At 46.2% G+C, this 27,713-nt stretch overlaps 2 protein-coding genes and 1 long non-coding RNA gene across 4 annotated transcripts; 2 read left to right on the top strand and 1 right to left on the bottom strand.

The window, feature by feature from the left end:
• The first annotated feature begins 5,276 nt into the window (after positions 1-5,276).
• On the top strand, positions 5,277-7,151 carry LOC145505246 (uncharacterized). Its single transcript, XM_081487002.1, has 3 exons — positions 5,277-5,621; positions 5,984-6,329; positions 6,411-7,151. The coding sequence occupies exons 1-3, from the start codon at positions 5,277-5,279 to the stop codon at positions 6,992-6,994; spliced, it is 1,275 nt and encodes a 424-aa protein (XP_081343128.1). The 3' UTR covers positions 6,995-7,151.
• TENT5C (terminal nucleotidyltransferase 5C) lies at positions 6,129-27,541 on the top strand. 2 transcript variants are annotated; one of them, XM_081492964.1, is made up of 2 exons: positions 6,129-6,232; positions 24,060-27,541. In XM_081492964.1, the coding sequence occupies exon 2, from the start codon at positions 24,086-24,088 to the stop codon at positions 25,259-25,261; it is 1,176 nt and encodes a 391-aa protein (XP_081349090.1). In that variant the 5' UTR covers positions 6,129-6,232; positions 24,060-24,085; the 3' UTR covers positions 25,262-27,541. The 2 variants fall into 2 exon arrangements, with proteins under 2 accessions (XP_081349090.1, XP_081349091.1); XM_081492965.1 differs by having other exon boundaries at positions 6,129-7,151.
• Positions 18,980-26,184, bottom strand: LOC145507116 (uncharacterized). Its single transcript, XR_014054598.1, has 3 exons — positions 22,307-26,184; positions 19,735-19,949; positions 18,980-19,649 (listed from the first exon to the last, which is right to left on the bottom strand). It is a non-coding gene; the product is annotated as an uncharacterized LOC145507116 (long non-coding RNA).
• Positions 27,542-27,713: the final 172 nt, after the last annotated feature.

Raw genomic sequence — 27,713 nt, 5'->3', positions numbered from 1 at the left:
GATTCTAAGGCGCTTCCCCAATAGAGCCAAGATGGGGCTGAGGCATCTGTATCCTAGAGTTGGCCGTCCTCCACTCCCACACACGTACACCTCACAAGGAATAAAGGTGCCCCAGCCACTGAGTTTGGGGCACAGTTTCTACCTCCTTCAAACTCTCACCCCTAAGACTCAGTGAGCAGAGGAAGGGAGAAGGGGAAGAAGAGGAGGAGAGCTTTGTGGTGGTGAGAGGCAGTCATGCCCAAACCAACCTGGTCATCACCAGGAGGAAACCCACAAGTGGGACATTGAACCGCCTGGGCGATTAGTGTTCCGGAAACCACAGGGACCCACTGGAGACTTTGACTGATGCCGTGTTCTTTTCCATTTCTTCTCTGATTACATTGATCCTGTACTTTTGCTGATGTTGTGACAGTCTAATTATAGACTTCTCAGCTGCTGAGCAAACAGTCGTACCCTCTCGGTAAATCCGCCTGTTACACAAGCGCCAACTCTGGGACACTGTCATTATATACAGCCAACCCCATGGTGTGCTGGGCAGCCATGCCACACAGTCTTCACCTCCTTCATGATGAGGCTGGAGCGGGAGGTGCTGGGGGTGAGCCAAACTGGGTTCCTTTGTTGTTGTTAACATATGGGGAAACTGAGGCCCAGGGCAATGGTTAAAGAAATGCAGAGCTAGGGAAGAAATCTGAGACTTGGGGAAGGGTGGGTGATGTGTTCAAGGCTCCTTCCTTCCTTCCTTCCTTTCCTCCCTCCCTCTTCTATTTTCTTTCTTTCCTTCTTTCTCTTTCCTTCCTTCCCTCCTTTCTTTCTGTCTTTCTTTTAATGAACATCATCCACTCAGGATCTACTGTAAGGAGTTTGAAGAGGAAAAGTATCACTGGACCAAGAGCAGAGAGTATCAGCAAGGTGGGGCCAGCCGGATGACCTCCATCCCAAAAACTTCCCAATAATCCATTTCCTGGTCCTTCAACCTGTGAACTTCACAAATTTGTCTGGATCTGTGTCTCAGAGCTAGATGGACCAGAGGATGCTTACTCATTCAAGCCATGCTCACAAGAGATGGATGTAAAAGCTGGGAGGAAGAGGCACGTGTTCTGGCCATCCAGCTTCTGGACCTCCTTCCTCTGTCTGAAGAATTCCCTACCTGAAGAGGGAGAGCCCACTTCTCAAAGCTAAAGCTGAAAACATCAAGTAATCAGAAGGTTTTGAACTTTCTTTGTGACCAGGGCTTGGGCACATGATCTTGGCTTTGCTGACCAGCTGCCCTCACCCAGATTTGGGATCAGAAACTAGCTATGGAACACAAAGATTCCATCCATCAGTGGGTGGCAGCAGTGTTCAGAGTGACAATTACATCATTTCCAGAGGGAGCAGCAGCAACATGCATTGACTACATCTATGGTGACATCATGGCATCTTCCCTGGACCTACAGTATGATTTTTACTTCCCTACAGTATGATTTTTAAGCCTTGTTCCTGGTAGCACAGCCAATCAGCCAAGTTCTCTAGCCATCCTGCTGATTCTGTGGGCTTCCCAAAATCTTAAAAATAAATTTCATTTTTCTTAAATCATCCAGAGTCACTTGTGATTGCTTGCAACTAAAAATCTAGACTAATACATGGGCTGGAGGACAATGTTTGAGATCCTCTGGGAGGTGAGGTAGACATTACTAGCAGGTGAGCATCTTCTTCCTCTGGCAAGCTGCACCAGAATGGCAAGAGCCTCTTCCTCAAGAGACACAGACTCCTGTCCTGGGAGGTTCAGGCATTATGGTAGCTGGCGAGACAGACATCTGGGGCCTAAATGTAAGGCAGGTTCAGAATAGATATGAAATGGTCAGTTAACAATTTATACTTTGACGGAATCCCTTTTCCCTGAAGGGAGATTTGAAAACATTAATCCTTAGATAAGAGATCTGGAGCCCTAGAAGTAAAGGTAGTCACAGCAAGGCATTGAGAATTTACCCTCCTCTGCTCTCATCCAACTTGCTTGCCAAGCTCTTCTAAATAAAGGGAGAAAAGAGTCCAAGGTTGGCAAAGAGATCAATTTTGTGAACAGGGCAACTGCTGTCACATGCATTCACTACCTCACTCAATCAGCACACACAGAGACCTCCATGAAGCTGGGAAATTTGTTATCTTTCCCATTTTTGAATTAGGGAGATGAGACTCAGAGGGGTTAAGCCATTTGAAAGAGATACTAGCCCTCTGGATACATCCTACATCCTTTCTCCAGTGATCCCTTTAGGGTGTTGAGCAGGAAGGGTGTCTAGAGACACTAGCTCGGAGAGATGAGGTCAGCTCTGCTCATATTTGGCATGCTCATTCCTCTGGCAGTGCCACCATCACTCCATTCCCCTTTCTGGTCCCCTCTCTTGCTTCATGCTGCCTCTGTGCCCCAGCGTTTCCCCTGCCATGCTGTACTTTAGGCTGATGTCACAGCCATGCCCAAAGATGCAGCCATCCTCTCCTCCCTGCCCATCAGATCTGACATTCTAGGTCCTTTCCTCCTGTGCTTTGCTCCCAATAAAATTCACACCTTCTAATCTAACCTAGCACTCATTCTGCAAAACCCAAGAAAAATATTGGCCTAAAGAAACCTGAGAAGAGACAGGGGTTTACTGGTGAGAGTTCCAGGTGGGAAGTGGAAAGTTAAGTCATGCCTTGGCTCCACCAGATACTTGCAAGGATGTAGACAATGCCATTGTAGTGGTTTTACAACAGGTCTGTTAGTGCTGTGGTGTTACTGAGTTTCTTGACCTGTGTGCTAGTGATAGGCTTGTTCAGCTTGTGAAAACTCACTGAGCTGTGCTCTTATGATCTGTGTGCTTCTCTATGTGCTTCTCTGTACATCAATAAAAACTTTACTTAAGAATCCTTTTAAGATAAGATAGTTAGACAAGGGCATTTTAAGAAATGCTTATTAAGGTGATCCATCTTGGGATAAAGTAATACAAATACACAAGACTTCAGAAAACTGCTAAGTGAGGATAACTGGGCACTATACAAAAGGTTTTCTTGCCTTAAAAAAGAGGATTAATGATAGAATCTCTTTGTTTCCTTAAGTATTTAAATTAAATCCTATTGAGAGACATGCAACTTTTCCAGTGTCATGGCCACAGTTAAGTCACACCTGCATTTTAAAGTCTACTTCCTCCTTTTTCTTTCCTCTTCTCAATTTTTCTAGGTACAGATCAGTGAGCTGCTCAGAAAGCAAAGGTGTTTAAACTATTTTGATTTGGCAAGGAGTCTTGGAACAACAGTTTCAATATCTGGTTCTGTGTCCAGCAGGTGGTACCTGGTGACTTCTTAAGACTCCTTCAGCTCCAGGATGCCACATGGGGTAGAAAGAATAATATATATTTTCAAAAACAAAACAAATTTTAAAAATGGAAATAAAATTCTATAAAAGTCAAGTAATGCCCCAGAAAAAAAGGGGGGCTCAAAGAAAAATATATACACACATACAAATAAGGAATTTCTCTTCTGGTTCTTCCCTCCTTCCTACCACAAAATTGACTAAGGGTCCGGGAGTTGAACAAAATTTGATCTAAGCAAAGGTATAACCAAATCAGGCTAGATCAAATTCTAGGTTAGAATTTCTGAGGTTACTTGTGCTAATGATATGCATGACATATCAAAAAAATAGAAATCATTCTAGGGCCAATGTAATATAACAATTGGCATTCATCTTATTGTGATCATGTATCCTGGATTTTTCTGGGCATTCTATACTTCAAGTGATTGGTCACTTTGTTTTTTTAATTGAATTTTTCATTCAATAACTATCCATTTATTCAACCATTCAACAAAACTACTGGACAGCAGTGCGGGACTAATTGGATATCCATATGGGAAAAATAAATCTTGATTCCAGACTACATAAAACATTAATTCAAGATGAATCATAGGTCTAAATGTGAATATAAATTGTTAAGTCATTTTGGAAAAATGTTTGGCAATATACTTAAAGCCTCATATGATCCTGCTGTTCCAATCATTGAGTGTAAACCCAACATAAATGGATGTTATGTCCACTAAAAGACATATATAAGAATGTTTGTAGGTGAGAGGGTAAGGAGGTTCAAAATAAGTTTTGGGGAACTAATGAACACCATGGCGACTATAGTTACTAATTCTGTACTATATACTTGAAATTTGATCGTAATCATTCTCACCTCCCCCTACTCTTAAACACACACACACACAAAGTAACCATGTGAAATGATGGATAAGTTAATTAGTTTGGCTGTTAACTAGCTTCGCAGTGTACATGTATATCAAAATAACATGTAGTATACTTTAAATATATACAATTTTTGTATACCTCATTAAAGCTGGGGGAAAAAAAGGTTTGCAGTAGCTTGATTCATGAGAGGTAAAAACTTTGATGGAACTCAAACATCCACCAGTGGAATATGTACATAAACTATTGAATATTTACATAATGAAATAATACACAGCAATGGGAAAGAATGAACCATTGTTACATGCAACAACATAGATGAGTTTCACAGACACTGTTGAGTGAAAGAAGCCAGACATAAAAGTGTACATACTATGTAATTCATCCAAATCAAGTTGAAATATTGGTGACAAGAGATCAGAGAGTGGTTACCTTTGTGGGACACTGAATGGGAAGGGACATGAGGAAGCTGGAGATGTTCTATATCTTGATCTAGGTGGCAGTTATTTGGGGGTACACATAGGTAGAAATTCATTGTCAGTACACATAAACACTTCACCAAATTTAAACCCTCAAAAATGAAAAGTGAAAGAAAAAAAGAATTAGACCATCCACCCTGATTTCATGTACAGTAATAGTCACTGTGGCTTTCCCTATAAGCATTCATACTGATATCCTATTTCCTTAGCATTCCAGGGGACCTTCCCCTCCCCAGGGAAGGCATATATTTGAGAGCTCTATCCTGGTAGACAGTGAGAACCACACTTGTATCAGGCAGGGACGGAAGGGGCAAGGTAGAGAAATACTGCATATTGGAAGTAATCTTTTTCCCACAACCTAGCAGATTAGTACAAGCTCCAAAAATGTTTATTGATAAATAACAACAGCTACTACTTGATATAAATAACATTTACCAAACACTTTATATCAGGCACTGCCTTGCTAGCTTTCCATTTTCTTATTTAATACTTACATAACTCTACAAAGCTGTTTCATTTTTAGTCCCACCGTACAGGTGAAGAAACGGAGATTTATGGGCGGTTGGTTAAGTTACTTGCCCAGGGCCTTACAGATAGTTAGGTGGTGAATGGAGATTCCAATTCAAGTTAATCTGAATTTAGAATCGGGACTCGAAACCACTCGCTATGGAGTGACTTGCCGCGTCCAAGCCCCGCCTGCATGTTGTATAACATACACGGCTGAGCCCTGTGACATTCCGATTTGGGCTGACACTGTCGCGGTTGCCAGCCTTGGCGATGGATTCCTCCAGGCCCTCAGGCCCTCTAACCGCACACAGGTGGTAACTACGCCAGAGAACCAACTGTGTCGGTCCTTTCCCCAACGACCTCCAGCCAATTTGCGTGAGGAATCAGGAAGGCTCGCCCTGCTCAGCAATCGGAAGTTTTTTCCAACTTCAAAACACACGTCGGAGGTAGGCTTGGGGGGTTCACTCCCCACTCCTGGAGAGAGGCCTAAAGCGAAAATCCACAGAGAAGCAAAAGAAAAACAGGCCTGCGAGGGAGCGGAACAGAGATGGGAAAAACTTGGGTGAGAAGTTATGATAGGAATGGGGGAAAAGAGGGTAGGGGAAAGTAGAAAGATAAGAGAGTCCCATTAACACCAAAGTTATGGGGTTGTCAACGCAGCCCCTGTCTATTGCGCCTGCGCAGTGCTGCCTCCTTGGGCACCCCGGCCCCTTCCCGCCGCCGAAGATTTACTCGTCTCTCAGCAACCATTCACTCGAGGAGCCAATCAGAGGGCACCTTTCGCCCTGCCCTTGCCGTCAGCGCCTAGGCGGAAGGATCCTGTGGGCGCCGGCTCCGCCCCGCCCCGCCCCTCGCTCCCCCGGGAGGGCAGGCTGAGGGGCGGGGGTGGGGGCGGTGGCGGAGGGCGGGGGCGTGGTTAGGCCGTATAAGAACGGAGGGGGCGGCGGCAAGACGGCTCACTCAGTGCCGCTGCCCGGGGGCTGTAGTGACCGCGCCGCTCCTGCTGGGGGCTGCCCACGCCAAGGACCTGCCTCTAGAGGTCTCCGCCGCCGCCCAGGTGAGTCCACGGCCCCCTCCTCTAAAGGTGCGAGGATGCTCAGTCCCGGAGAGCCGCGCGCTTTGCCTTCGGAGTCGGGGGAGGGGGGCGGTCTACCCTGGCGCAGCAGAGCTCTAGTCTTCGCCGAGCCTGGTGGGGGCGCGGGGGCCCGAGGGGGAGGTGCGGACAGGTGCCGGGCCCCTGCGCTCCCTTTCCCTCCGGCTCCCGCGACGTCACCCCCGCCCCCTAGACGGACCAACCCCGTGGGCCAGGCGAGACGCTCCGAGAGGGAGCTACAACTTTCCAGAGACTTCGGCCGAGGCTGGCAAACTTCAGCGAGTTCCTGCTGCGCGCGTCCCGAAGACTGCGCAGTGGCCGGGCGCGGGCCGGACGGCCGAAGAGTGTGTGATGGGGGCCTTCGGCTCCTTCCCCGGGTCCGACGGCGCCCGCGCCACCCCTGCCTCCCTTGCGGTCATTCTGGCTCGCCCCGGCGCTCCCGCGGGCGTGCATACCTCGGCCAGCCGGCCAAGAGCGAATTCAAGTGCGGCGGTTTCGGAAGGCGCAGTTAGGGACGCAGCGGTCCGTGACTGTATCTGGCCTGGGAACCCGAGCCGGGTCTTGAAGGAGAGGGCGGAGATCCCTAACTATTCCTGGGTTTTCAGTAGACTGGGGACACCGAGAGCCGCAAAGCGATCCAAGCGAGTGACTGGTTCGCTGCTCCTCTCTCGGAAACTTCTCGGGAATACTGCGTCGGTGATCTGGTTCCTCCCCGTGTCGGAGTGAAACTTGCTTAGCCTGTCTACTGAAAGCCACGGCCGTCAGTGGACTCGGCTAGCGGAGCCGCGGGCGGCTGAGAGGCACGGTGCCCAGGAGGTGTCGCAGTCCAGATCGCGGCAGTGGGAGGGAGTCGGACGAGGGGGACGAACCTGAAGAGATACAGGTTGGTAACCTGAACACCTAAACGCAGAACGCTTGCCGGAGAAAACAGAATGGAGCTACCTCGAAGGAAAGGGAGGATTTCCGGGGAAATGCCTGGCAAGTTTCTCTGGAGAATGCGAGATGACCCGGGCTCGCTGGAACCCACTGTTAGGGCTGGACTCGGCGGGAGAGATCCGCTCAGTCGCCTTGCCCCCCTGCCCCTTCTTTATTTTTTTTTTTCTTTTTGGTCCGAAAGGAGGCTTCTGAAGGGCTGACTAAATCTTTGTCTTAGTTAGGGAGCTGCTGCCATTTAAATGTCCATTTGTTTGTAATGGAGTTATAGCATGCACACCGTGGAGTGTTGCAGGGCATTTATTACAGGAAGCTTTATGAAGACTGTGTAATCGTTTGTATTGTGACAGTTGGTATTCAGGAGGCTTGATAGGTGGGTTGGGAACCTGAAGCTCCCCAGGAAGTAAAGTGAAGATTATTAAATCCTCCTGAAGTAGGCTCCTGGCCTGGCCCAGCTGCCTGCAGCGGGTGGTGATGGTGGGGGTGGGATGTGAGTGGCCATTGTTGGCTACACTAACCTTTCAACGTGAGTAACTTGGCAGGGAAGCCACCTGGGAAGTGAGCCAAAGCCGTCAGGGTGGTAGGAGTGCTTACCAGGAATTGCGCCTTCTTAAATCCGCAGAGGTGTTATGGAGGGACTGAGTCCGGAACTGGAGACCCTGAGACCCTGCTATCCAAGGGGGTGGGGTGGGCACTGGAAAATGCTGACTTTCTCCCTTTCAGGGAAGCTCGGAGCTGGGCCAGCAGGAGTTCTGCCCTTTGACATTCTTGTTTGTGAAGATAGAGAATTTAGTATCTCTGGAGTCAAGCTTTTACTTGAGATAACTGAAAACTTGTGTCTTAAGGTATACCCACACCTTTAGAGTCCACTTATTCTCAATAAGGAATTTTTGGAAAGCAGATTTGGGTATATTGTATGTAATTGTTCAGATAGCTGTGGATAACTTGAACATCAAAGTAAAAAAGAAAAAAAACTTTTTCTGCCTCTAAATTGTTACCCCAAACACAGTCCCAAATTTCGTAAGTTACTGTGTGTGCAGGCAATAAGCAGCAGCACTCTTCGAGTTTCTTCCATGATACCTACCTTGTATCCAGAGATTAAGCTGGGGTAATTGAAGGAAAGGATTGGCTGGCACTTGGCCTGTTTGTCAGAATGGCCATGATTTAGTCGAGCACCCCTGGCTCTGCCTACTTAGCATCCTCAGCTCTCCTGAGAGTGTAAGTAGCCATCCAAATCACATCCTGAGTTGCAGCCGCTCGCCTGCCCCACCCCACCCCCAGCAGCGCCCCACTGAGCCTGCGTGCGTCGCCTTGTTCAAGGCCAGGCCAGCTTGTACACATTGAGCACTGCCCATCAGAACAGAGAAGTCCTCACACTTATGAGAGTCTGAGGAATTGCCCGGCAGTAAAGATAACTTCCTGTGGACTGTAGCGTCCTTGTTCTCCCAGTGCCAGAAACTTAGCACATTCGATACAAAATTAGAAAATGACATGATTTTTTCAGCTGCTCAATTATGTAGTACCCTTGTCTGCATTTTCATCTTTGATATGTTGTGTGTATGGTGTCAGTCCCTAAAGAATGACAAGCCAAGAACAGTGAACGGATGTGGTAAACCCTTTCAGTGTTACCAAGAAAACATCTTGTAGGACTAGTTTCATGAGTTAAGTTAAACCTGTGATGTTGTGTTTGGGTTTCTCAGCCTCGTCCCAGACTCTGGGCTGCATCTTGTTGTTATGGGGTGGGAGTGGGGCTTAAGGGGAAGCAACGCAGAGTCTGCAGTGTTTCTTGGGATAAAACATCACTCTGGTTAGATAAGGTCCATTGCTTTTGTGTGTTGTCACTGAGGTAAACAAGGCAATATAGAAAAATGCTTTCTGCCATCTTGGTGTTTTGACTGTAACATGTTAAATAAATTGGCATAAGCAGTATTGTGATGAAGCCAACACCTCTGTGTTTCAAGAAATGCTTATGTGTTGAAAGCCATTTGAGTACAGCAGTAGTGCTGATCTGTGATGCTTCAGGAGCTTCTGGTCTCAAACTTTTTTATCCTTTCACTACATGCATTAATAAGGAAGCTTAATTTTGGAATTTAAATGGTTTAGAGGAATTCTGAATGGGAATGGGCATCTTTGTATAGCCCAACTGTGTAAGGAAGCCTTATGAATTGTTTAGAATTCATAGATTTTGTGCAGCTGGGCCCTGTAGCCTGTTCTAGAACTGTTTGCAGAACCTCTTGGAACAATAGGGGAAAACAAATGTGAAGAAATAATTGCTGACGTTTAGCAACTCTCCCTGTGGGATGTTTTTTAGTCTCGGAGCCTTTGGGAGTCTTGGTCACCCAACTGTGTAAAGTGTTTATTTCTTGGATAACAGTGACCGAGTTCGTAAGTGGTTAAGTGCTTCCGAGGCAGGCCGTTTGTGCCAGGTGCCAAGGAGGCCAAGGGAATGGTATGTGAAAAGACCCGTGGAAATGCTCTGGATGCAAATGGAGCTGGATCAGCCTCAGAATGTCCTCGGGGCACTCGGATTTTGCCGATTTGTTGCAGCCACTGGCACGTGAGCCCCAGGAAGGCAGGAGTCGGTGCTCATTGCTGAATGCCGGATGCTGGGCCTGTGTACCTGTTAACTAGATCCACAGCCATTCCTCCCAGAGATGGAAGCACCTTTCAAGGGATGGTGTCCTGGTGGGCCAAGGTGCTGGAACACATTTTTGGATCGAAAGCTGCAGGCCCAAAATGCTGGGTGGCTTGGGGGCCTCTTTAAAATCAGAGGCCTCCAGGGTGTAGGTTTGGAGCCCACGGGCAGTGACGACTAATTGGCCGACAGCTGGAAGTCCTCAGGCCGAGCTCCAGAACCCACTCCCTTCAAGCTCTTCCCCTCTTCCCCATCCACCCAGCATAGCCTCCCAACGCTCACTCAGCCTTTCTCTCTCCATGTTCACTCGCCTGCTTGATCTGCTGAGTCTTTCTCTTTTTGAACTTTTTGTTTGCTGCTGCCATCACTGACCTGGTTTCGGTCTGCAGACAGCTGCTTCATGACAGCGGCGGCCCAGTGCCTCTCCCTCCCTCCGGCCAGCTCTCCACCCACCACCTCCAGCACCTTCACAAGCTCAGAGGAACTGCCCCTCCCTCTAGAAGACTGGCTCCTTCTGGGACCCGTACCTTTCCCACCTTCCATTCGTTCCTGACCTCCCTTCCTAACTGCCTCCCTTACCTCATGGAACACACATTCAAATATTTGAACAAGCTAATGCTCCTCCTCCTTCCCCATATTCTGTTTTGACCTAGTTCTGGACCCTTCTCAGAAACTTATGTTCTTACCCCCACCTGGGGATGCCCGTATCTCACCCCCTCCTCATCAGTACTTCTTTACACAGTTCTATCTTGTACCTTATTTTCTGTTTTTTTTCCAAACCTGATCTTACATTGGATGAGCACAGAAAATTCCACATCTGTCTCTGTATTCACTCCCTGTCAACGCATTTTGAGAAGAAAATTATCCATGAACCTTGAACTAACTGCTCCCACCATCTCATATCGGCATCATAAGCGTTTCTCGCCCTGCGTAGCCCTTAGTAGAATGGGAGGAGAGGTGATCCTCCACCTTGCCTGGAATGCTACTGCATTCCCCCAGACATACCCTGTTTACCCCTGACCCATGTTTGTGATGGTTGAGGGTGTCAGGACCGCTGCAGCCAACTGACTCTGCGTGGGCTTGGCCAGCCGTGGGAAGGGTGCTGATCCAGACACAGAGATGAGCTGGGTGCTGACTGGGCACCTGCTGTGTGTCCAGGTGCTGGCTTGAGGTGTTGGATGAGGCATGAGCACTTCTGCTGTCTCCATTGCCCAGCCCCTTTGTTGTCTTCATCCTCCTCCACGCCCTCACCCCCTCCCCACCTCTGAAGCTGTGTTAGTTGTGAGGACACCTGGGTTCTGGCCCTGGAAGCACCACTATCTCTTCAGATTCCACCTCTTTAGTTTCTTCATTGTAAGAAGGACGATAGAGATATGAATCACGATTACATTCCTAGTAGTCACATTACAATAAACAGGTGAAAAAAAATTTATTTAACCCATCATGTCAAATATTATCTTTTCAATGTGTAATCAATATAAAAATATTAATGGGTTATTTTACTTTTCCCCCTTGTATGGAGTGCTTGAAATCCAGTGTATATTTTATATAGACAGCACATCTCAGTTTGGACTTGCCCCATTTCAGGTGCCCAACAGCTTGTGGTGCATTATCAGGTGGCACAGAGCCAAGCCATCTGCAAAAAAATGTTTCATTCTCAAATCTTGATTCTCTGTGTGTGGGAGTCAAGAGTTAATAACAGGAGGTTTTAGAGAAGGAGTGTGAGCTAGAATCTAAGCTCTGTGAGGGCAGATATCTTGGTCTCTTGCTTCCTCATGGATTGTAAGCTCCTAGAGCAGTGCTCGGAATGCTGTAGGCACTATGATATCCGAAAGAACGAAAGAAAGCTCAGCCATTGTGGCCTAATTTACTGGTAATCATTCACTATGTGTGTCAGACACTGAAATACAGGATGTTTGAGTCCTAGTCCTGCGCTCGTTCTCTTGTTTTTCTATAGTTTCATAGAGAAGAATCATAACGTTATAGAATTTCAAAGAACTGCAGGTGAAATCTTCTGAGACTGGCCGGGGAGCAGGAGTCCAAAATTTAATTAGTCAACAATTAAAACTTGAAAATGGGAGAAGAAATAGCTGTTATGTAAAGGGTGTCTACAAGATGCCTGATAACAGCAACACATGATGCTGTTTGATGCTACTTGGTAAATGCTAATTTGATGACAAGCATCCCAGTGAGCCATATGCATGGTCGGGCTCAAACAGTGGGGGACACCAAAGACGAGGTGGTGGTTTGGTCATCGGTGCAGAAATAGACATCACTCCATGGACTCATTCCTTCGTTTTGATCCTATCCCTTCACTCCCTCCCCGCCTCCCCCATCCTCCTACCTAATAAATTTCTGTTCTTAGCAGTATTTATGATGATATCAGAGGGACCACCGAGCCTGGTGATCTTCACTCTGGCCACCAGCATGCTCAGTACCTGGAGGTCAGGTACCTGCTATGTGAAAGTTGACTGAAGGGAAGGATCTGTGCAAAACTAAAATTGGCATGGAACTGTATATGTAATTAGCATCCTCATGGAAATGAAGGCAGCTCCTGCTAGGTATCAGTGAAGGGGGTGGTGTATGTTCAGAGTAGGAGAAGTGCTGTGCTGCATTTGAGCAACTGAGAGTTGATTGTTCCTTTCCTGATAAGGCCCAGGTATGCTGCTTGTGGTGAGACGGGGCTTTTAGCTGACTGAGTAGTCCTTTTAGACAACTGACAACTGTTCAAAGCTCTGAACCAGCAAGTTAGATGGTAAAGTAGCTTGTGGACAGAAACCTTGATAAAATCTGCAAGCTCTCAGCCCTTAAACCCTATGGATTGTATGTAAACTTGTTCATCTTTACTGTAAGGTCTCCTTGGAATTGTCCTATTTTCTCAGCCTAGCCAATGTCTAAAACGGTGGGACCGGCTCTGGGGATCTCTTTAAATGAGTTCAGACCGGTAACATCTCTGCTTTAGAAAGAGGCATTTGGTAGGAGGGAGGGAGGTACCCAGTAGCAACAAGGATTATTTCCAGTTCCAGTTGTGTATGTAGCACTTAATCATGCTGACACCTTGGAAACATCAAGGCTTCTATACCTCTCTCCCTTCCAAAGATATCTATGTTCTGATCTTGTTAATATTTGCATTTGCCACGATTCAAGGTATTCCTTTAAGCACTTGAACTTATGTGGTGTTCCTGTTATAACATCTGGGCCAGTGTTTTGATTCTGTCTCATGCTGTTTTGCTGCCACAGCATGACTTCTTCCAGCGTTATCTCTCCAGCCACACTTGCTTAAGCGTCCTATTTTGAAAGACAGGAGTGAGCTTTCTGTTCGGAGTCATCTTAGGGTGGGTGTCTGTGGGTGGAGCCCAGGCATTGATAGCTAGGAAAACTATATGTTGGCATCAGTGGGGAGGGGGTGCTTGTAGGTGCCTCTCTCCAGGAAAACCTGGGCAGAGCGAGGGGGCACTAGCCTTGGTGCCTGCTTCCGCTTCTACCTGGGACACTCTTTGCCTTTGGCTCAGGCAGCGTCGCAGTCACTGTGGGAACTGAACCAAATTTTTTGACTCTAGTAAACATCAGAGCTAAATGGCCAGGAGGAGGCCGATAACTCTGAGAAAATAGATTGAGGCTTCTGGCTGAGTGTGCTGGAGCTGAATGAGAAAAGACCACCTGCTGAGTTGTTGTATCACTGACCTGAGAACTGGGCATGGCTTTGCGGCTAGGGGGCACTTTTTTCTTCTGACTGAGGTGGAGTGTGTCTGCGGGTGGTTGAGTGAGCAGCTGTAAACATTATTGTTGTTGTTCAGTTGCTCAGTTATGTCCAACTCTTTGCAACCCCATGGACTGCAGCACGCTAGGCTTCCCTGTCCTTCACCATCTTCCGGAGTTTGCCCAATCTCATATCCACTGAGTCAATGATGCCATCCAGCCATCTCGTCCTCTGTCTTCCCTTTTTCTCCTGCCTTCATTCTTTCCCAGCATCAGGGTCTTTTCCAATGAGTCGGCTCTTTGCATCAGGTGGCCAAAGTATTGGAGCTTCAGCTTCAACATCATAACTTCAGCTGTAAGCATAACTTCTTGGAAAAAGTCAACAAAGAATGTATTTTCTTATCCTTTAGTAAACAGGGCATGATTGTATCTGGTTCTGTTGCTCTGGGCTGTCTACTAATGTAAACTCTTATTCCATGTACATAAACCACAGGTGTGCACCTTGGTTATCTGTGACTTTGTAGTGTGTTTTGGGGTGGTGGGAGAGCTTCCAGAATGTGGCTGCCTTGCAGGTGGTGGGCTCACCTGGGTCCCTGCCAAGGGGCTGGCAGACAAAAGGCTTCCTCAAGCTGCCCCCTGGTCCTAGATAACTTCGGCCTTCAGCACCCTAGGAATTCAAGGAGTGAGGAAGGATTTCACTGCAGAAAACTGAATCCCTATTGACCCTGGTCTTTCTGCTTTCTGCCCACTTATCTGCTGCAGCATGTATCAAGTCCATGGTCACTCCAAGCGCCTGACTCTTTCTCGAGGATAAAAGGTTGTCAGGGGTCAGACTGCATGCTGGTGGGAAAAGAGGCAGGTGTCCAGCCTTAGGTTCAACGTGCAGGCGTTTGTCAGTCTGTTCCAGGCTGTTTCTGTTTTCAGGTGTGTTCCAGTTCTCTTTCCTGAATCAGACCTTGGGGTCCTGGTCACTTCTTGCCAATTTGTCTACCTCCTCTCGGCAGCTCCAGTGGGGTTATCTGTTCTCCGATCCCATCAAATCGCCCTCTTGTCTGCAGGGAGTATCCTGTTCTGTTGCTTCATCAGCAGATTCACAGTCCTGATCTTCCAGCCACCAGAGCAACTCCCAAAGGCTGCTCCTTTATTCTGTGAGCGGGGCATGCCCCTTAGTTGCAGATCCAGACCTGGATCAGCTCATTCCTAAAAGCTCCCTCCTGCACTATTACTGTTTCCTTTTAATGCTCAGCAAGCTGACTGCCTCAGCTCCCTCCATTCCTGGCTTCCCTCTCCCTTCCTGACTTGCTTTCTCTGAAATCACCACCACTCCTGACCGGGCCAGCATCCTGGAGCCTCCTCAGAAGGGAGGATCCCAGGCCTTCACCTCTCAGCCATTGTTCCTTTACAAGATGCATTCGCATGACTATCTAGCATGTCTGTACTTAGTTACGTTCAATTCTGGTGGCTCCCACCAGTCTGGATACACCCTCACATCCATGATGCTTTTGAGGGCGAGAGTTCTGTGCTGACAATCGTTAGATACTTTGGTTCTAAAGGCCTTGCTTTGGCAGTTGCTGTCTGGCATTACTCCACCTAGGGGCCTTAGCACTTCTGGCCAACTTCTTTCCCACCATCTTATAACAAAGCTTCATACCTTTCTTCTCTCTTTTCTTCTTCTTGCCATCTTCTTCCTACAACTCCCTGAGCAACCAGCTTACCTTCAAAGCCATGCTCCGACCCCAGCATGTACACCAAAGCTACCCGCCTCCCAGGAAGCCTCCTAAGTCCCATTTCTGTCTCTTCTGAGTGGTGTGTCCTTGGACAGTTAACACTGTGTAGTCTCTCTGTTCTCTAGCTTCCCCACCTTTAAAAGTAAGGGAATAGTATCTCCCTTGCAGGATTGTTTTAGGAATCAAACAAGTTGACCCAGATGAACTTCCAGCACTATTTTGCTGCCTGTTTGTTGCTGTTGTTCAGTCGCTCAGTTGTGTCCGACTGTTTGTGACCCCATGGGCTGCAGCTTGCCAGGCTTCCTTATCCTTCATTGTCTCCTGGAGTTTGTTTGAACTCATGTCCATTGAGTAGATGATGCCATCTGTTTGGGACATTGTCAGATATTTGGTTTAGTGGCTCATAGGGCACCTGGCGAAACCTCTAGTCCCATCTGGTGTCCCCTACCTGTGGCTGTCTCTATAGGAAGAGCCCCTGGAAGGCTCTGCACCTGTTAGTACTGGCCAGAGCATCTGAGCACATGGTAAAATTAACCCAGTGAAGAAAGGATGTGGTTGAGAATTAGTTAAATGTTTCTGTTATGAAACAGCTGATGTGCAGGCACCACCACCCCTCCCCTTGAAAGCTGGGATTTCCTGCACCCTGGCAAGGGCTTTGGTTCACTGGTGCCTCTCTGAGGGGCACCTCTAAGCCACCAAACCCTGACTCACATCTTTTGCTCAGCTGGAGTCTGCAGTCAAGCTGGCAGTGAAGTCTGGTTGACTGAAGCTTTGCTGTCTTAAGTGTATGTGGTGGGGATGAGGGGTGATGGGAAGACAAGGTGTCACGGTTACATAGTTAGCAGAAGGCAACTTTCTCCCTTATTTGGACAGACTAATAAAATTTCTGTTTTAGAAAAGATCACTTTGGTAGCAGCAAGAACTGGTCATCCCAGTGTACATGTGGGTGTGTAGCACGAGCTTACTGCCCTCTCCCCACCTGCCACTCACTACTGTCAGAACTCGACCTGGGTGGAATTTGCCACCAGTCTGACAGTCAGAACATTAGCTCCAGAGTTGAGGACCTGGGGTCAATTCACTTAATCTTTCCTGATCCTTATTCTTTGTGTGGGCTTCCCTGGTGGCTCAGATGGTAAAGAATCTGCCTGCCTACAATGCAGGGGACTGGGGTTGGATCCCTGTGTCAGGAAGATCCCCTGGAAGAGGAAATGGAAACCCATTCCTGTATTTTTGCCTGGAGAATTCCATGGACAGAGGAGCCTGGTGGGCTACAGTCCATGGGGTCCATGCAAAGAGTCAGACAGGACTGAACGACTTTCGCTTTCATGTAGAGTGCTTGTAAGGATTAATGGGATTGGTCATGGAGTGGCTTGTACTAAGTACTCTTCTGTCTGCTTGTCTGCACACCTCTACACCTTCGTTTTATAGGAAAAAAGAAATAGGCCCAGAGCTGTGGTTTCCATTCACTCAGCTAGATGAGGGAAGAGGTGGGATGAGATGTTATGATGTGTGTTGCCATCTACTTTCATTTCTGTTTAAATTCTCTAGGCTTTTATAAGCAAGGAAGTAGTTCCTTTTTGCTTAAAGTGCCCTCAGTTGTACACAGAGGAGAAGAGTTCATGTGGAACGTGGCAGCCATGGGCACATGGATCCCCCCAGGGCCAGGAACCAGGGGTGGTGAGGGTCTTTGTTCCATATACACACACCTCCCTTGGACCCTGACACCAGGCTTGGTCTACTGTCCACAGCCGGGTCTCTGACCCTGAGCTGGAAAGGGTCACTAGGAAGATCCAGACTGTTGAGGTAACACCCGGTTAACAGTACGAGGGCATGTTGTCATCAAAGGAATGCTGAACTGTGTTTGAGTTTCTTTGTGTTCTTAAGCCCACAGCAGGGTCAGGGGCAGAGGTGCCGCTTAGTTGTCTGTGGGCTGGATGGAGTGGCTGCCACAGCCAAGAGCACCCTGTTTCACATTGCAGTTTTTCCACAGAACCTTCTGGGACTTCCATGACAAATGTCGGGACCTAGACTTAAATATACACCATTCTTTAACTTCATGGATGTACCTCTCCACACGTGCTGAGAACTCTGGGAACTTCTACCTCTAATGCCAGACACACAGAGGAATCGATGCTGATTTGACACTAGCCCTCGACCATAAGGCTTGAAAGTATTAAGAGTGCTCTTAGCATTTGTCTCCAACCTGTCCACCTACCTGTCCTTTTGCTCGTCTGAAGTCCCTTCATGCTTTCATAGTCTCTGTCACTCCTGTTTCTGGGGTCTAGATAAACTAGGGAGCAGGACTGAAAGTGAAAGTGAAGTCGCTCAGTTATGTCCAACTCTTGGAGACCCTGTGGACTGTTGCCTACCAGGCTCCTCCCTCCATTGGATTCTCCAGGCAAGAATATTGGAGTGGGTTGCCATTTCCTTCTCCAAGGGATCTTCCCGACCCAGGGATCGAACCCGGGTCTCCCTCATTGCAGGCAAATGCTTTACCCTCTGAACCACCAGGACTGGAAATAGCTTTTTTTTTTTTTTTCCTTTCAATGACGGCTCAGACTGATTTTCAGATCCAACTGCCTTGAGTGTGCCGGGCAGTGGGAAACAAAGATGAGCTAGACATCCTCTTGTCCTCAGGGAGGTAAGTGTCATCTTTGGGCTTTAGCTCATCTTTTCCTCTTACCTTGTGCTGCCATCTCTGCAAAGCTGTTTTTGTGTGTGTTTTATCCTGCTTGCTGCAGCCAGATGCTAAAAGAAAAGGGAATTTAAGGGTACCTAAGATAGTTGTTCATCATGAGCCAAACTTGTTAGAAGATTAAGTAGCTTAAACTGAGCAGGCAACTGTTCATCCTCGTTTGTGCCTGAAAAGGTGCCTAAATTTTCAAATCAATGAGAAATCGTGGTTCCCACCTTTCCCAATTTCTATTGAGCAAATTCAATGAATCTGTTTCTCAGACAGTAAAAAGACAGTAAGAAGCACTTTAGTTTGAATTTACCAGGCTTCAAATTATTTTGTGTTCTGTTTACTATTTTGTTAATTCTACTAATTAGAATTTGCCTTTAACCAGGTCCTTTCATGAGTTGAGACTGTTTCAAGTAATTCTCTTATATGGGGATTATATCAGTGTTGATCTCCAGAAGTTACATACTACTGTTACACAAAGCTCTGGTGTGTAATATAAGCACTTGGGCCTATGACTTAGATTTATTCTAGTAATACTGCATTTGTCTAAATAACTTGTAAATGTACTTTGGTATTTGAAATTGTTTGGCTGGATGAGGGAAAACAAAGGATTTATTTCTAATAGGCATCATTAACTTATTTGGGACACTTCTCATAAGCTAAACCACAAATACAAACACAACCTAAATTTGAACTTTCAATAGCTTCAAGAGCTTCTCCAGATCTAAGTCAGGGTAAATCGAGAGAATTAAAAACTATACCATGGGACTTTCCTAGCATTCCAGTAGTTAAGACTCTGCTTCCACTGCTGGGGGCATGGGTTCAATTCCTGGTGGGGAAACTAAGATCCTGCATAACAAGCGGCACGGCCAAATAATTAAATAAATAAAAGCTCTTTTAAAAATGATATGTGTATCTTCAACAAACAGAGAAAATCTCAGGCTTCACGACTGAATCTGAAGAGTGACTAAATGGACAAATGTGTATAGACCAATTCAAGGTTAGCAAAAAAAAAAACAAACTATACTGCGGACTTAGCATATGTCCCACACTGTGCTTTTATATAGACTGTTTTTTCCTGAGAATTAACTCCATTATTCATATATGTGTCAGAATTTGTTGACATGGAAGATGCCAACCATAGGCATCTTGCGTTCCTGAAAAAGTGTTTATTGCATTTATTAAGGTTCTTGCAACTGCAACCAATAATCAGCAGCACCATTAGGATAGCTATTGTTGTTGTTCAGTTGCTCAGTTGTGTCCAACTCTTTGCAACCTTATGGACTGCAGCACGCCAGGCTTCCCTGTCCTTCACTATTTCCCGGAGTTTGCTCAAATGCATGTCCACTGAGTCAGTGATGCTATCTAATGATCTCATCCTCTGTTGCCCTCTTCTCCTCTTGCCCTCAATCTTTCCCAACATCAGGGTCTTTTCCAGTGAGTTGGCTCTTTGTGCCAGGTGGCCAAAGTGTTGGAGCTTCAGCATCAGTCCTTCTAATGAACATTTAAGGTTGATTTCCTTTAAGATTGACTAATTTGATGATCTTGCAGTCCAAAAGATTCTCAAGAGTCTTCTCCAGCACCACAGTTCAAAAGCATCAATTCTTTAGCACTCAGCCTTCTTTATGGTCCAACTCTCACGTGTAGCTATAGACATACAGCTCTCTCACTGTAGCTGTGTGTATAGACATAGCTATAGTACATCTGAAATGGGAAACAGTAATCCTTGTGAAACTACAGAAAACATTTTTGTATTGTAAATAGAATGACACTAGATGAGATGGCTTACCCAGTGAAAGTTTTTTCTTTTTTTTTATAAAAGACCCACAACAGACGTCTTCTTTTAGACAACTCATAAGTAGAAAATTGCATAAAAGCCCTTCCAGATCAGAACTGTCCCTCCTCCTCATCCTGCCGCTCTAGAGGTCAGTTTTTAGGCTGAAAGTAGGGGAAGCTTCTAATGCATTTGATGTTGATAAATGGGTATCGGGATGGTGGGATGGGCTGCAAGAAAAGGAATTAAAGAGAGTAAACAAGGTAGCAGATTAGAAGTTTCATAGGGGAGAGATTTTGGAACATGGCTCATAAGATTTTAACTTTTTTCAATTACTATATGTGTAAGTTCCAAATTCAAAAGAAATAAAACAAGTTTTCTTTGTATCCTAGCCTAGAAGTGGTATTTGATGTAAGCTGAGCTTATGTATCCTTTCAGGGATTTTTGATTGTATAAGCATAGACTTGTGCCTTTACGCACACAGTTTCAGACTTGCTTTTTTATTAATCTTGATAAGCATTTCATATTCATGCAGATAGAGCTACCACCATTCTTAGGGACAACTGCATGCATTTGTATCCTGTATCAAGTCATTTGACCTTCTTTACTGATGACTGTTTGTAGCTTTATAAATAATACTTCAGTGAATATCCTTGTGCACACTTGCACGTATACTCATAGAATAAAATCCAGGGTAGACTTCCCAGAAGTAGAATTGCTATGCCAAAGAATAGGTCCACTTAAAATGGACAATCCCACTTTGTTCTTCAGAGGGAACCCATGGGCAGTGTACCAAAAGTGTCTGCTTGTTGGTATTTGCTAGTCTGATAAATAAAACTGATAATGAAGTCTAAATTTGCCCATCCCTTAAGGTAAGGTTGAATGTGGTGTAGGTGTCTGAGCCACTATTATATCCTCTGCCCTTTCTTTTATCTTGGGGTTCTAGTATTTCTGATGCATGAGAACTCCTTATTCGTTAAGGAAGTGAGTACTTTGTCTAACATTAAGAGTATTTTCTTACTTTTGTCTTCTCACTTCTTTATAGTGTTTTCACCATATAGATATTTTAATTTTTATATAGGCAAATGCATCAATTTTTGTGACTTCTATGTGATTTAGAAAGGAATACCTATTCTGTGTAAATTTACATAAATTTCATGTTTTTTCTAGTACTCTTAGGGCTTCATCTTTTTACATTAGAAGATGAAGTCTTTGATTCATCTTCTAGATCTTAGATTGACACAAGCTAAGAGCCATCTTATTTTTTAAATCTAAATAACTATCCAGATGTCTCAATTTTCCCTTTTCTATTTTGAATGCCTTATTTATTATACGGTAAATCCCCTTGTGTACTAGATTTGCCTTCTGATTTTTAAAAATTCTGTTTTATAAATTTGTCCATCTTTTTGTGTCAGTACCATGCTGTTTCAATTTTTGTGGCTTCATAATATCTCCTACCAGGCTAGTAGACCTCATTCCATTTTTTCATAACTTTTTTGACTGTTCCTGCCCCTCCTCCCATTAGAACCTTACAAATTTTCAGTCTAAAATAGATTCTAACTTTGAATCTATGACAAGTTCAGAGATTTAAAAATATATGAAAATATTCATGCATATGTACTCCCCCACCCCCCACCCCCCCACCAAGAACAAATGATAGCTTTCCTCATATTTTCCCAGGTCTACGATGTCCTAGTTCTAGTGTTAAGAGTCACTGTTCTAGAGGTGGGAACAGTCCTGACTTTAACTCCAGATGACTTTTTTTTTTTTTTAAACAAGTCCTTAAAAGTGAGGACAAAAGTGATTCCTACAGCTATTCACCTCTACAGCATTATTGAGTTTCTTCCTGGAGATTTTCTTAAAATTAATTGTTCCTCCTTTTCCAAGTACTGATTGAATCGCAGCTCCTGTGTTGCTGTGACTTCTCATGCCCATATCAGAAACACGAGCCTTGGAAACACACTAAGATCTGATACACAGTGTAAAGCAAGTTGTATTTTTATAGGTAAGTCAGCATACCTGGCAGAAATCTATGTCACCAAATCATAATTTATCAAGGTGTCAAAGCAAAGTTGGAGCCATACTTTTCTATAATCATTTGGACTTAATTGTGTGGTGTTCTGCACAGTTGGCACAAGTGTACTTCATGCTGTGCCCATCATCATTAAAGGGGCCACAAGGAACCAAGTGTACATAAGAGGACATTTAAGAAAGATCTCTACTGTCCCAAATTTGACTGGAAGCCAAAGGCCAGCCATAGTAAACGTCAAGTATTTCATCACAAATTTCGGTTGGTATCCTTAACTTAGAACGGCTTTGATAGGATAATCTAGATAGCCCAGGGCTCTCTAACGCTGTCCAAACAGGTTTGCAGGGAAAGTTTCATCTTCCCCTTGGCAAGTATGCTTCAGCAACAAGCGGAAGAGAACCCATCCCCCACCGGTCTTCCTGGAGCCTGCTTTGATCACATGATCATCCACCTTCCCATTGCCAACCAGCAAATTCAGTCCCCTAACCTCCCTACTAAAGGGAGCCTGTGATCTGACTTGAGGAGAGAGGTGCATGATGGCCAGACTGGAGAACTCACCAGGTTCTCGACTGCCTGCTGCCTTCTACCGCAGCTGAGCTCTCTTGTTGCCTTTCTGCTGGCTTGTATCCTTGCCCCATAAATGAGCTCTTCTGTGACCTTCCTGTTTGCCCCAGTCAACTGGCACTTCTTTCTTCTGCCTTCGTATTACATTTCCTTTCTCATACCGAGATATCATGTTATCACTCTCCTTCTTGCTGGCCAGCTCCTGGAAAGCTGCTTGTCTTGGCGTGCCCATTAGTGCCCCCAAAACAGACCGACAGCCGTCCCATCAATCTGAGCTCTGTAGATAAGGCAAAGGCCCCTGGCACCACCAGCACAGGACTGAAAACCCAAGTTGGAAGCCCAGGACTATGCATACTGGGTGTGCTTGCAAAGGCAGCAGCTTCCGGTCAGTGAAGCTGCAGGTCCTTGGGATGGATTTTGTGTGTCTAGCAAGTCAGAAAAGTGAAGCGGGTGGCAAACCTCTGTTTGCTGCGAAGTCTGAGGACAGCACCTCAGTCTCTTCCATCCATCTAGCTACTGCGTGACCCATGTGAAGCCACAGCACTTGGACTTTTTAATATATCTGTTTTTGTCATTCCACATCAGAATTTCCAGGGATCTGTTTTGTTTTCTGAACAGTATAACTTAGTTGAAAGTTACTGGGTTAACTTTGTGGTTCTAGCAGGTGATGTTGGAGAAGCATGCTTTTCTCCCAGTGCATACGTGCTCAGTCATGTCCAACTCTGCAGCCGCATGGACTGAAGTCTTCCAGGCTCTTCTGTCCATGCGATTTCCTAGGCAAGAATACTGGAGTGTGTTGCCATTTCTTTCTCCAGGGTATCTTCCCAGGGATCAAACCTACATCTCCTGTGGCTCCTGCATTGGCAGGTGGATGGATTCTTTACCACTGAGCCACCTGGGAAACCTTTTTCTCCTAGTACTGAGTGCTAACTTTGTTTTCCTTGGGTAGGTTGAAGGCATTCTTTTTCAAAATAGAGTTGAAAAATCACACTTCCTTGAGGTTTTCCACATCCTGGGTGGGGCCTCCTTGCTAGGTCAGCAGTTCCAGTACTTAGCTGACCTAACCCTTTGTTACTCAGGAATTTTGTCATTCAGACAATTCCTTGGCCCAACCCTGGATGACAGGAGTGTTTGTTACAGGGCTGACAGCTCCTGAAAGTGAAGAGGGTACCAGCATACTTGATTCTGGCAGGACTAAGCCTAGAGTTGAGAATCCATCTATTCACGGAAGGAAGAAATCTTTTGTGGGTCCTGTGTTCTGTGTCAGCATTGTGGCCTGGGTGTCAACCAGCTCAGGATGTAGTTAGGGAGCCAAAAACAGGAAAGGTGATTTCCATGGAAAACAAGGAAAATTAGCAAAACCTATAGACCCTCTGTTGAATAATGCTGTGTTTTGGTTACTTGGTTTAGTAAGTTTGTCTGCTTGCCCTCACACACAAATTCTACCCCCAACCTACCCTCATAAAGATAAAACAGGCAAAACACACCACATAGAAAACAAAATGCTCAAGTTGTCGGATTGGTACAGGGTAAGCTTATGTGTATTTTGACCTCATTCCACGCGGCCACTGTTCTAGACGTGTTTAACTCATTTAATCCTCACCACAGTACCCAACAGTAGGTACGCTTTACCACTTGGCAGTAAGGAACATGTTCAGAGAGAAACCAACCTCATTTCTGAGTCCCCGGAGCTGCTTTGCCACAGAGAAGTGAACCCTAACTCTGTTTCTCCCCCTCTCCCTTTCAGTTTCCCTGGCAACAACATCCCCCAAGATGGCAGAGGAGAGCAGCAGTACCAGGGACTGCGTGTCCTTCAGCGTGCTCACCTGGGACCAGGTGAGCCGTCTGCACGAGGTCCTGACTGAGGTGGTACCCATCCATGGACGAGGCAACTTCCCCACCTTGGAGATCACACTCAAGGACATCGTGCAGACTGTCCGTGGCCGGCTGGAGGAGGCAGGCATCAAAGTGCAGGATGTCCGGCTGAATGGCTCTGCGGCTGGCCATGTCCTGGTCAAAGACAATGGGTTGGGTTGCAAAGACCTGGACCTCATCTTTCACGTGGCTCTTCCTACAGAGGCCGAGTTTCAGCTGGTCAGGGATGTGGTGCTGTGCTCTCTGCTGAACTTCCTGCCGGAGGGCGTGAACAAGCTCAAGATCAGCCCCACGACCCTGAAGGAGGCATACGTCCAGAAGCTGGTGAAGGTGTGCACAGACACTGACCGCTGGAGCCTCATCTCCCTCTCCAACAAGAATGGGCGCAACGTGGAGCTCAAGTTCGTTGACTCCATCCGGCGCCAGTTCGAGTTCAGCGTGGACTCGTTCCAGATCATTCTGGACTCCCTGCTTTTCTTCTACGACTGCCCTGGCCATTCCCTGTCCGAGCACCTGCACCCCACGGTCATCGGGGAGAGCGTGTATGGGGACTTCGAGGAAGCCCTGGACCACCTGCAGAACAGACTCATAGCCACCAAGAACCCCGAGGAGATCCGGGGCGGGGGGCTGCTCAAGTACAGCAACCTCCTGGTGCGGGACTTCCGGCCCACCGACCAGGAAGAGATCAAGACCCTGGAGCGCTACATGTGCTCCCGGTTCTTCATCGACTTCCCCGACATCCTCGAGCAGCAGAGGAAGCTGGAGACCTACCTGCAGAACCACTTCGCCGAGGAGGAGAGGAGCAAGTACGACTACCTCATGACCCTGCGCAAGGTGGTCAACGAGAGCACCGTGTGCCTCATGGGCCACGAGCGCAGGCAGACCTTGAACCTCATCTCCCTGCTAGCCCTGCGCGTGCTGGCCGAGCAGAACATCATCCCCAATGCCACCACCGTCACCTGCTACTACCAGCCTGCTCCCTACGTCAGCGACGGCAACTTCAACAACTACTACGTGGCCCACCCCCCGGTCACCTACAGCCAGCCCTACCCCACCTGGCTGCCCTGTAACTAACCTTGAGACCTGAGGGTTTCCACAGGGGGGAGTCCCCCCCACCCCCCACCCCGGGTAGGGCAAGGCTCTCAGGTAGGGGAGCCTCCTTCTAGATGTAGGTGTTTGGCTTTTAAAGCGGAACTCAGCTCTGATTCGGCTTTTATTTTTTTTTTTTCTTTGTGTGCCCATTGGAATGGGTCTCCAGTGTATCATGAGCCAACTGTAAAGGGACCTGCTATTCCAGTGCCACTTTGGAAAATGCTATAGGAAATATGACCTCTCCACATCTTTCCAAGACAGACACTAACACGCCATGTCCTGAACGGCTGAGCTGCAGGCAGTTGTTGAGATTGGAAAGCACACGGGCAGTGCAGGAGGAGCCTCAGTTGCTGGGTTCCTCACTGGAGCCTAGGGGAGGCGATGTCAGCCCTCACTTGGAATTCTCAGCACTTAACGTGAAAGTCATGCGGATGGTCTTATTTTCTTATATCTGTTTTAGTCAGGCAGAAAAAATGATAACCATGAGGGTGCTCTTGTGGCTTAATTTTTTGTTCAAGGGGCTAAATTGCTTATGTTTATTCTGTCAGCGGAGCTGAGGATTTGTCTCCTCAATAAACCAAAGCCGATAGCTGGAGAATTTATGATCTGGTTGGATATGGTTTATGGTTTAGATGCTATGCTATCTTGAGGAATTGTGAGGTATTGCTGAGAGAAAAAAAAAATGACCTTTTCTTGAAATGTAACTTGAAAAACAAAATAAAATGTGCAACATAACGTTAAGTAGAATTGTGGTGGTGGTGGGGGTGGTGATTGTAAATAGGAAACATGAATGTTCAATCTTTCTTTTCTTTAAAGTAAGGAATTCTTGTTGAATGACACTTCCCCCCTTATCAGCTCATTGCTTTTGTTTTGCTCTTCCCAAGACGAAGGATGGTGCCGAGTCTAGAGTTATTACAGTAACTGACACGAGGGTCTTCCCATGTTTTAATTGGAAACCCATTCTGGTCACATTCCAAGTATGACTGGCTGTTTTTTCTGGAGTACTTTGGCTGATTTTTGTTTTTGTTTTCTTTTCAAAAAATAGTGGTTTCCTTCTCCAGGCTTTTTGGATGGCAGGTGAATGCAGGAATTTCAGTAGATCCGAGTGACCTGTGGAATGGTCCGCGCATCTGTGGACTGTGCTGCTCACACAAGCACCAGGTACTCAGAACCTGGTTTAAAATTGCTTTAGATTCACACCTGCTGTCCCTGTGCTGCATGGGAGGTGGACGCTCCTTCCATCGGTGGGGCCTTGTGTGCGTGCAAGCCCCCAAGTCACCTCGAGAGGATTATTTCTGGTGTATTTGGGAAGAACAGAGAATGAAGAAGAATCTTCCTTACGCTGGTAGATTGACCATACTTGTTTATACTCGCACTTTAGAAGGAAAACAGTGTTATTCTCTAGTCTGAAGCAAGCTTAGTAAATGAGAGAGTTCTAGGCTACTGTTGCTTTCCCAGTAGGCTTAGATAAGGGACTTTGTGTTTTGAAACTTTTTGTGGGATCTCTTAGAAAGCATCACTTTAGGGCATCAAGGGCAGAGAAATGCCATATTGCCAGCCAGCTTGGTTTCTTAAGTGATTTAATCAAATCCATACCCCTGATTTTGATGTTTTCCTGTGGCCATAAAAATCCCAAGCCCTGAGTGATTGTTTTCTCCTTGCTTGAAGCAATGAAGTTACCATAATGTTTTAGTAGAAAAGGAGTGGTTTACCTTTTTCTAAAGATTATATTTTCAGGCTTTTTGTTGTTGTTGTTGTTCTTGTTGTTGTTCTGGAATGTGATATCTTGGCCCTCTGGAAAGCAGATCAAGTGTGACTGAAACCCAGGGCTTAGTTGGTATCCCTATGTGGACAAGGCGAATAGAAGCCACTTCCTAGTGTAACCAGCTCCTGTTACCTGTGAGCTGATAGTTACAGTTGAATCCGCTGGCTTTGAGTGAAGACTGGTTCTGCATGGAGGGGGCCCTGGGGTGCTTCAGTGCTAAAAAGGGCAATGAAGAGTGAACCCCAGCTTTAAAAACTATGTGATCATCCACGACCTTAAAAGGCTGCCATTGTGGTCAGATGGCAACATGTTTGCACAAAGATAACAGATCTGTTTAACCAAAGCTTTGAAATATGATGAAGCCGCCAACATAAGCACTTGCTCACAGAAGTCAGTATTGCTTCTACTGGAAGGCTCATGGATCAGGGTAACCAGTGTCCAGATGAAGATGGGGTCAGAACTGCATCAAGTAATTAAATTTCCAGTTTGTCCTTGGAGTTCTTTCTACTTAACTTTTTTTTTTTTTTCCTGTCTGGTACTAGTCCTTTAAGGGTGAAGGGAGGCACAGAAGTTGCTAGAAATCTCAAGGCCCTGAGTTCTTTACCACCACTGCATGATGGCCCTTCACCTGAAGTTCTTAGTCAGCCCAGCCGTTCTGAAGTTTGAGAG

Source organism: Giraffa tippelskirchi, chromosome 5 (genome assembly GCF_054371585.1).
Source record: "Giraffa tippelskirchi isolate mGirTip1 chromosome 5, T2T-mGirTip1v1.2.pri, whole genome shotgun sequence".
NCBI lineage: Eukaryota > Metazoa > Chordata > Mammalia > Artiodactyla > Giraffidae > Giraffa > Giraffa tippelskirchi.
This window is presented reverse-complemented; position numbering and strand designations above follow the sequence as displayed.

Bases quoted from the DNA above. Each gene is read 5' to 3' on its own strand.
- TENT5C (XM_081492964.1), top strand. From the start codon at position 24,086: ATGGCAGAGGAGAGCAGCAGTACCAGGGACTGCGTGTCCTTCAGCGTG.
- LOC145505246 (XM_081487002.1), top strand. From the start codon at position 5,277: ATGGAGATTCCAATTCAAGTTAATCTGAATTTAGAATCGGGACTCGAA. The intron at 5,622-5,983 runs GTAGGCTTGGGG...GTCAGCGCCTAG, and splicing joins CTTCAAAACACACGTCGGAG to GCGGAAGGATCCTGTGGGCG. The intron at 6,330-6,410 runs CTGGCGCAGCAG...CAGGTGCCGGGC, and splicing joins GGGGAGGGGGGCGGTCTACC to CCCTGCGCTCCCTTTCCCTC.